Source organism: Carcharodon carcharias, assembly GCF_017639515.1.
Source record: "Carcharodon carcharias isolate sCarCar2 chromosome 37 unlocalized genomic scaffold, sCarCar2.pri SUPER_37_unloc_1, whole genome shotgun sequence".
NCBI classification, from domain to species: domain Eukaryota; kingdom Metazoa; phylum Chordata; class Chondrichthyes; order Lamniformes; family Lamnidae; genus Carcharodon; species Carcharodon carcharias.
The window spans coordinates 5,580,789-5,590,782 of record NW_024470758.1 but is presented as its reverse complement, the minus strand read 5'-3'; the positions used below and the strand labels follow the sequence as shown (position 1 = coordinate 5,590,782).

Sequence of the window (9,994 nt, the reverse complement as noted above, 5' to 3'; positions counted from 1 at the left end):
CCGGTGTATCTTTACACATTGAGAAACTCCGGCTGGAGAAGTTCTTTGTAAAATGTATTTCCTGATTGTAGTAAGGAGGCTAATGATTGGTGGAGAAAGCTAAATATGATTGGTCGGATCAGCTATCCAATCAAAAAATTCACAAAATAAGTCGCATTTGGTTTTAGAAATGTCCAATCAGAATCATTGTTCTCCCATTCCTGATTAGCATATATCTGTCTGTCTGTCTATTTAATGAGCGGACGGAAGGGGTTTGGTTTATTTCTGTCTGAAATTGAGACTGAAGATGGTTGAAGAGAAGAAGAAACCAGTTGCTAAAAAAGGCGCCAAGAAAGCGGTGAGTAAACCGTCAGGAAAGGGCGGTAAGAAGCGGCGAAGGTCGAGGAAGGAGAGTTACGCCATTTACATCTACAAAGTGATGAAGCAGGTTCACCCCGACACCGGCATCTCCTCCAAGGCCATGAGCATCATGAACTCGTTCGTGAGCGATATTTTCGAGCGCATCGCGGGTGAGGCTTCCCGCCTGGCCCATTACAACAAGCGCAGCACCATCAGCTCCCGGGAGATCCAGACCGCCGTGCGCCTGCTGCTGCCCGGGGAACTGGCCAAGCACGCCGTGTCGGAAGGGACAAAGGCGGTGACCAAGTACACCAGCTCCAAGTGAAACCCCACAACGGACTGAAAAGCATTCAAAACACAACGGCTCTTTTAAGAGCCACCCACAGTCTCCCTGAAAACGCTAGACCACCTCAATTTTTAATTTGCCGTTTTCTAATTTGAAAAATTTCGAACGATGTTTTTTTGAGTTTTGTTTAACACATTCAGGCCAATGTAGACTCGGTTCAATTATTCGCTGTCGTTAATAAAGTACAAAAATTAATGATTGTCCGCTGACCCTCTGCAATTTGTTCTCAGACGCGTTTATATTCGGCCCCTTGCCCTGGCTTTGGAGAGAGAGAGAGAGAAAGAATAGAACGCAATTGCGTCAGTTTCCAGTTCTGGTCAGGTTTGGTCTCAATAATCGATCAGTTCATTCATTCAGCCCCGGCCAGCTCAATGCTGACAAATTTACACCAAAAATGTCCACTTTTGACTCACGAGTATCTACCGTCCGTTTCGGCCGGCGGGTTAGAGGATTTCAATAAGGATGGAAATTAACCCCAAATGGATCCTGGATTCTAAAAGCGAATCTGGAACTTGGGATAAAATGTGAAATAGTCCCATCAGGGACGGATATTTTAAAAACTTTGTCATCAGACCGTGTTCACTATTAATGGGATTTTCTATATGAAATGTATTTTTCTTTTCTAAATATACCGGCCGTCTTCGATGTCGAATAAAAAAAATTTTGTATTCCTCAAACTTGGTGCCGATATTTTCGGCTTGTTTTTAGATGTTGATAAACCCAGGCTGAAAATCAGAAACAGACAAACACAGATCAACTGTAGACTAGGGAAAGAGGAGAGATTAAGTGAATCTAACATTCGTATTCTAAATATTGAATTGCCTATTTCCAATTAGTATGATATTATGTACTTTATTACAAATTTGGCGGGCTTTAAAATTTGAAAAAAAATCGTTTGGAATCTGAACATTTGGCGCCGTCATTTTCCGCCCTCTCCCCGTGGAATCTCCGGATTGGTGAGTTCAGTAGATATCTGATTGGTCACTTTGTGCGGCGTCTCATAATGTTGTTCACGTTACCAATCAGCAGTGCCCGCAGCACCATTCCTCCAGAAACTATCAGAAGCGAATGTGAGTGGATTCACTCATTCCATTTGAAAGTGTTTGTGAGATTGCGGAAATGTCTGGAAGCAGGACTCCTCAGAGTGCAACACGACGTATGTTGATAAATCCAATACCACTGCACTGTCTGACTGTCTGCAATGACCATATGGAAATGATTGTAATATTCATTGATTGTATTGAAGCACCTCGCGATCCATGAGTAAAAGTTGAATATGATTGCAGTTTTTATGATGACCATTTAAAAATCTGTCAGAATTTTCTCCAATAGTTTTCCCACCTCCGACGTGAGACTCGCTGGCCTTTAGTTCCCTGGCTTATCTCTTCAAACCTTAAATATCGGAACAACATGAGCTGTTCTCCAGTCCTCTGGCACCTCCCCCGTGGCCAGAGAGGAATTAAAAATTTGGGTCAGAACCCCTGCGGCCTTCTCCCTTGCCTCCCTCAGCAGTCTGAGACAAAAGTCATCCGGACCTGGAGATTTTTCCACTTTTAGGCCTACAAACACCTTCAATACCTTGTTACTCCTTTTATCAATTTGTTCAAGAACCTCGCAGTCTCTCTCCCCCAGTTTGATACCTTCAGCCTCATTCTCTTGGGTAAAGACGGATGTGAAGTATTCATTCAACACTCTGTCGATGTCCTCTAGCTCCACCTTGGTCCCTAATGGTCTCCCTGGTTAACCTCTACCCATTGATATACTTATAGAATATCTTGGGATTTTCCCTACTTTTAGCAGCCAGAGCTTTCTCATATTCCCTCTTTGCTCTCCTAATTGCTTTCTTAAGATCTACCCTGCACTTTCTGTACTCCACTAATGCCTCCACTGATTTGCTTCCCTTGTTGGTTCAAGGATAGGAAAAAGGAGACAACCAAATTTCACGAACAATATTATAGATACTCCTGGCGCCTGATGAAGTTAATATTAACGTTAGTAAGCAAGATACAATAATTTTTATAATGTCATTGGGATGTATTATAAAACAGAGCAATAGTGGAGTCTGTGTCTATGGGTCTGTGAGGGGGGTCTTAATTGAATTAAAGGCAGCTTGTCTGAAGGCTTTATTGTATCAGAAGATAAGGTACTTTTGAAATGTTAAGGAGGTAAGCATGGGGGAAATTTTAGAATGTGAGGTGTAAAAGGGATATTTGTATTTTTAAATGAACCAGACGAGCATTAATAATTCAAGAGAGGGAAAGAAATCTTTCACTTAGCCAGGAGAAATTAAGAAAGTGCGTTTTAGTTTTCCCAAAGATTACTGGTAAATTTGGTGCTATGATAGAATTTTATTATTAGAGTGGTAAAGTCCGAAGAAAGAGAGGAATATAGCTAATCAGAATCAATACACAACAGGGTGATTCAAATCGAAAGGATCCTTTTGTATAGGCCTCCTGACACAAGCAATGAAGTGACATAGTGTATTGATTCTGTGAATATGGAAGCTTGTAACTCAGTAAATTGCTTTAAGAGAACCCTATTCTGATAATATCCATCGAGCAGGGTAGCTCAGCCTGAAAGCAGTTAATATCTTGCTTACACACAAGATATATTTCTGGCATCATATGTTCCAGACTAACAAAACGGTCATCCATAATACAGTTAGTATTGAGTAATTGACTGTATGACTTTCTGATCTATGATTTTATTACGAGTGAGCATAATGGAGTCAAAGTCAATTTCAACTTTGAAAAATGTGAAAACTAAACAAACACTAATATCCGAAATTGCAGAAAGTCTAAATTTAACGGGATGAATGACAGTTTAATAACAAACAATCTGCAGGGGATGAACGCAAATTGAATATCGAAATGGGGCAAAACCTGAGCTTCCAACGCAAATGGTCCCCGCTTCCACCACACGTCCACTCGCACCCAACGCCCCTTGCCCCCCGCGCCGACACAGGTTCGGAGATTTTGTTCTCTTTGTGATGAGAGTGAAATGGGGAAAATTCCCCAAAAAAAAACATAATTACCTGGAAAAACTCAGCAGGTCTGGCAGCATCGGTGGAGAAAAAAAGAGTTGACGTTTCGAGTCCTCATGACCCTTCGACAGAACTTGAGTTCGAGTCCAAGAAAGAGTTGAAATATAAGCTGGTTTAAGGTGTGTGGGGGGGGCGCGGAGAGAGAGAGAGAAGTGGAGGGGGTTGGTGTGGTTGTAGGGACAAACAAGCAGTGATAGAAGCAGATCATCAAAAGATGTCACCAACAATAGAACAAAAGAACACATAGGTGTTAAAGTTGGTGATATTATATAAACGAATGTGCTAATTAAGAATGGATGGTAGGGCACTCAAGGTATAGCTCTAGTGGGGGTGGAGAGAGCATAAAAGATTTCAAAATATTTAAAAATAATGGAAATAGGTGGGAAAAGAAAAATCTATATAATTTATTGGAAAAAAACAAAAGGGAGGGGGAAGCAGAAAGGGGGTGCGGATGGGGGAGGGAGCTCAAGGCCTAAAGTTGTTGAATTCAATATTCAGTCTGGAAGGCTGTAAAGTGCCTAGTCAGAAGATGAGGTGTTGTTCCTCCAGTTTGCGTTGGGCTTCACTGGAACAATGCAGCAAGCCAAGGACAGACATGTGGGCAAGAGAGCAAGGTGGAGTGTTAAAATGGCAAGTGACAGGGAGGTTTGGGTCATTCTTGCGGACAGACCGCAGGTGTTCTACAAAGCGGTCGCCCAGTTTATGTTTGGTCTCTCCAATGTAGAGGAGACCACATTGGGAGCAACGAATGCAGTAGACTAAGTTGGGGGAAATGCAAGTGAAATGCTGCTTCACTTGAAAGGAGTGTTTGGGCCCTTGGACGGTCAGGAGAGAGGAAGTGAAGGGGCAGGTGTTGCATCTTTTGCGTGGGCATGGGGTGGTGCCATAGGAGTGGGTTGAGGAGTAGGGGGTGATGGAGGAGTGGACCAGGGTGTCCCGGAGGAAGCGATCCCTACGGAATGCCGATAGGGGGGGGAGGTGATGGGAAGATGTGTCTGGTGGTGGCATCACGCTGGAGTTGGCGGAGGATGATCCTTTGAATGCGGAGGCTGGTGGGGTGATAAGTGAGGACAAGGGGGACCCTATCATGTTCTGGGAGGGAAGAGAAGGTGTGAGAGCGGATGCGCGGGAGATGGGCCGGACACGGTTGAGGGCCCTGTCAACGACCATGGGTGGAAAACCTCGGTTGAGGAAGAAGGAGGACATGTCAGAGGAACTGTTTTTGAAGGTAGCATCATCGGAACAGATGCGACGGAGGCGAAGGAACTGAGAGAATGAGATGGAGTCCTTACAGGAAGCGGGGTGTGAGGAGCTGTAGTCGAGGTAGCTGTGGGAGTCGGTGGGTTTGTAATGGATATTGGTGGACAGTCTATCACCAGAGATTGAGACAGAGAGGTCAAGGAAGGGAAGTGTCAGAGATGGACCACGTGAAAATGATGGAGGGGTGGAGATTGGACGCAGAATTAATAATTTTTTCCAAGTCCCGACGAGAGCATGAAGCAGCACCGAAGTAATCAATGGGAAAATTCCCTTTGATTTTAGCGGCTGAATTGCTGCGAGAAATGCGCATGCGCTGTTTAACCCCGCCCCCCCCAGTGTCGTCACCTTGAGGATAACAGCGCATGTGCAACCCCGCCCCCAACAATGGCCGAGAGCGTCATTCACTCAGTGAGCGGAATAGGGTTTAATTCAGCAGCGATCGGAGACATCACCGCCCCAGAGGGAAGTGAACAAACAGCATCTGCTTAAAGCAGCGCATCGGTTTGGAGCCGCGTCCGCAGATATGCTCAGAGATTGGCATTGAGTGTCCGGGCAGCTGAGGCGGAGGCGGCGGCTGTTTTGAATGGGCTCCCTGGAACACGAGCTGCTCCCGGAACATGGAGTGAGCGGGGGGAAGGGAGAGGCCATTCTCGAGCAGTGTCTGGACAGAGTGAGAAGAACTCGCCATTGAAGATCATTGCTGCTTTCTCTCCGCAAACCCGAGTGAAGCTTCCTGGCTTAGTTCCGGTCTCCACTGTCCCTTGTTATTGGACAGAGAATGGCGGGGAAAATAGCCGCACAGTAACAATGTTTCCAGTTACACAAAGAAGATCAATTTCAGGCACCAGGTGAGTGGTGTGAAAGACACATTATAAACTGTGCCTGCTTGTTTCCAGGTCTACTGTTAGTTCAAAGGGAGCAGCAAATAGAAATCTGACCCTTGCGAAAGTCACTCCTCCATCTCATAATTTAATTCAAGGAGCAGTGCACAGGATAGATTGTTTCTCAATGTCACAAACTTGTAAATCTGCTCAAAATAACAGATGAGCAGAATCAGATTGCTCCCGTACTGTGCTGGGCTCAGACACTGATGTGCTGCTGGTTTTGCTTTGTTGATTCTTAATAATAATTATGATTTGAAAAAAAATGATCACTTTTGTATCTTCTGCTTCACCTATTCTTCAGGTAAAGGAGTTATGTTTTGTGTGTGCACGGAAATAATTGAAGGAATTAGATGATTCTTCAAAACAAGGAAAAGTGCAGCCTGATGGTTCCAACTCACAGTAAGTACAATATCACTCACAAAGCACAGAGATACTGCCAGGTCTTTAGTCCAAAATGAAACGGTATAGAGACCCACATACTCGTGACGTTGAGAGGCGCCCTTTCAGTACAATATTCAAACAGAGCATTGGTGGGAGAAGTTGTTTCCATTTCGCTCCAACCCAGTACACTTGACAACTAGATTCATCAATCCCAGGGCAAAGCAAATCCACTATTAGTTTTAAGTACACAGTGTTGCCTTGGCCACAAATTAAATACCAATTATTAACTACATCAGACAACATTTACCCAATCGTAAGATACAGAATGAATTGCTGTTGTGCACCCCAGAGTGTAGACTGAGCTACAGATTAAATACCAGTTCCAAAATCTCACTAAGTGTTAGACTAGAATGTAGAGTTAAAAAGTCAATTCCCTTTTAACAAACTGTATGAATAACATACCAGACCATGTATCAGATCGATTATTATACTATCATTTCAATTCATTTTCACAGAGATACAAATTGAACAGCACTGCACAATTCACACAAAATGATTGAATGTAACCTTTGGCTATGAAAAAAGACATTGAACAGATATTTTACAATAAACCAAATGTAAACCAAATATTGATACAGTAATTTACGAAATCACACAGTTACATACAACACCAGAGATGCATAGATAGAGAATAAATGCAACTTAGATTCACCTAGAGACAGACATAGAAACAATTAATTCCAGCACACATTCAATCCGGAGACTGAAAAATTAAAGTGACTTCATACACATTGTCATTGGCAGAAAGGTGCAGAATGTCACATTTAGTACCAGGGACTGATAAAGGTATCACAAAGTCCACATTCACTTATTGTACCTGAAACTGATGGCCAAAAATATCTCATTCACATCGAGCAGTTGAGATTGAAAAGTAGAGAATGAACCACTCAATCCCATGCACTACTGCATTGTGACAGGTACATTTAAACATCCCAAGCAGGCACTTTGCAAGGCAATAACACACAATGAGAAGCACAATTCAAAGTGTCCAGACTGACAGGCACAAGACAAATCTCATTCAAACACAGTAGTAGACAAAGACAGGAAAAGAAAATCAACCTCAGCCTCATAATTATTTTCAGAAATGGACAGCTAAAGGCTGAATGCCGCACTCACAAATGTTAGAGTCAGAATTAATCCCACTCTTGTGTAATGTCACAGGGACTATTTTTTATTCAGTCATGGGATGTGGGCATCGCTGGCTATGCCAGCATTTATTACCCATCCCTAATTACCCTTGAGAAGGTGGTGGTGAGCTGCCACCTTTAACCTCTTCAGTCGATGTGGTGTAGGTACACCCACAAGGCTTTTAGGAAGGGAGTTCTAGGATTTTGACCCAGTAACAGTGAAGGAACAGCTTCAGGATGGTGAATGAATTGGAGGGCCACCTATAAATGGTGGTGTTCCTATGTGTCTGCTGCTCCTGTCCTTCTAGATGGTAGTGGCCATGGGTTTGGAAGGTGCTGCCCAAGGAGGCTTGGTGAGTTCCTGCAGTGCATCTGGTAGATGGTTCACACTGCTACTACTGTGCATCAGCGGTGGAGGGAGTTGATGTTTGTGGGTGTGCCACCAAACAATGAGGCAGCTTTGCCCTGGATTGTGTCAAGCTTCTTGAGTTTTGTAGGAGATGAATGATACAGAATGAATAAGGCATTCACATGCAACTCAAGATACTGACAAATGCAGACTGAATGCAACAGTATTATACTCCAGAGGAAACTGAAATAAAACATAGAATAAAACTCACTTTTCATTGCACAGTAGAAAACATGAAGCAAATTGAATACCACAATCACAGGATCAAAGAATAACATTTATGTATTTCATCCTGCACTCATTCACAGTACCACAACTGACAGATACGGCAGGAAAACAACATTTGGATAAAATATCAGAGACTGATACATACACAATGAATCAGGGACACATATAATTATTCAAAGACTGATAACAGCAGAACTAATGTCAAACTCACACTCACTTCCAGATATTGGCAGCTTCAGAATGAGCTCCACATTCACTTGTAATTCCACATTCTGACAGATGGAATGGATCACAAAATCACATTCAGTTCCACAGACTGACAGGTACATAATTCATCTCATGCTCACACACAGTAACATCGACAGATACACTATTAAAAACTCTTTCGCAAAAAGCACGCGAGACTGACAGATACAGAACTAAATTAACTGTCACATTCAGTACCAGAGAATGGCAGAAAAAGAAAATATCCCACACTGACACACATGACCAGAGTCTTTCAGATACAGAATATATCCCACACTCTCTTCCCAAATCAGAGCCTAACAGATGGAGAATTATGGCTGTAACAACTTTACCCCAATGAATGACAGTTACAGAATTAATCTAATAATGGATGAAAAATGGAGAGATGCAGATTGACTCTCACACTCGCTGAGTCCCAAGGGCTGACGATCACAGAATGAATCCCACAGTCACACCACAACAGTGACAGACAGTGCATGTGACCACACGTGCAGAGCAGAGACTGGGAGGTACAGATTGATATCAGCACTTGCATATGGAAGCAGAGACTGACGGACACATAATAAATCACTCACATGCGTTCAGTTCAGAGATTGACAGATGCAGAGTGAATCCTAGCTTTCACATGGTACAAAATTTGCAATTGGAGAATGAATTCCACCATCACACAAAAAAACAAAGGAGAGTGACAGATACAGAACAAATCTCACTCTTGTACAGTTCACAGAGCTAGAAGTTACAGCAGGGATCTCAGAATTGCATTCAGTACTGGAAACAGTCAGATATAGCATTATTTCAACAGTACATTCTTTATCAGGATATGATAGAGGCAGACATTTAATAGCTAATGAATTAGTCCAAAGCTCTCATTGTGAAGCAGAGAATGATGAGTACATAATGAATCTTACAACCATTCACTTGCATTGACTGGCCGGTACAGAATGAATTACTAACTCAGTGATAAACAGATACTGAACAAATGCATTTCACAGATAGAGCAGTTACTAATACTGTTCCATTTGTTCTTTGGATGTTTGTGTCACTAGAAAGTCCAGGAGTTTTGACCGTCTCTAATTGTCATTTTGAAGGTGGTGGTGGACTGCCTTCTGTCTGATGCTGTCTGTCATCCATAGGTGTGGCAAATTTGTTGTTAGGTAGCAAGTTCCAGGATTTGATGATGATGACTGAATGGTGACAAATTTCCAAGTCAGGATGGTGTTTGAATTGGGGGTGACCTTACAGATGGTGTTGTTCCAGGCACCTTCTGTCCATGTTCTTCTAGGTATAACCGGTTGCAGGTTTGGAGGACTTAGTTGAAGAAGTCTTCTTGCGTTGCTGCAGTAGATCTCATAGATGGTACAAACTGTGTGACAGTGGGGTAGGGAACGGGATCATGAATGGTGTGTCAATCAAACACTTTGTCCAGAATATTATTGATCTGCATGAGTGTTGTTGGGAGTGCACTCAGTAGTGGAAAGTATTTAATCACACTCCTTACTAGTAGTCTGTACGTTGCAGAATAGGCTTTAGGGAGCGAAAATGTCAGTTACTCACTGTGGACCTGCTTTGACCTGTTCCTGAAGCTGTAGTAGTTGTGTGGCGAAGTACGATTAAACCTTTCAATCATTTACCATAAACTAACAAGCACAAAAAAAGATGGATGGTCATACT

The 9,994-nt window shown here is 42.8% G+C and overlaps 1 protein-coding gene across 1 annotated transcript; it reads left to right on the top strand.

The window, feature by feature from the left end:
* The first annotated feature begins 247 nt into the window (after positions 1–247).
* On the top strand, positions 248–880 carry LOC121274547 (histone H2B-like). The gene has a single exon (XM_041181886.1). The coding sequence runs from the start codon at positions 287–289 to the stop codon at positions 662–664; it is 378 nt and encodes a 125-aa protein (XP_041037820.1). The 5' UTR covers positions 248–286; the 3' UTR covers positions 665–880.
* Positions 881–9,994: the final 9,114 nt, after the last annotated feature.

Excerpts from the sequence above, each read along its gene's own strand:
- LOC121274547 (XM_041181886.1), top strand. The coding sequence starts at position 287 with ATGGTTGAAGAGAAGAAGAAACCAGTTGCTAAAAAAGGCGCCAAGAAA.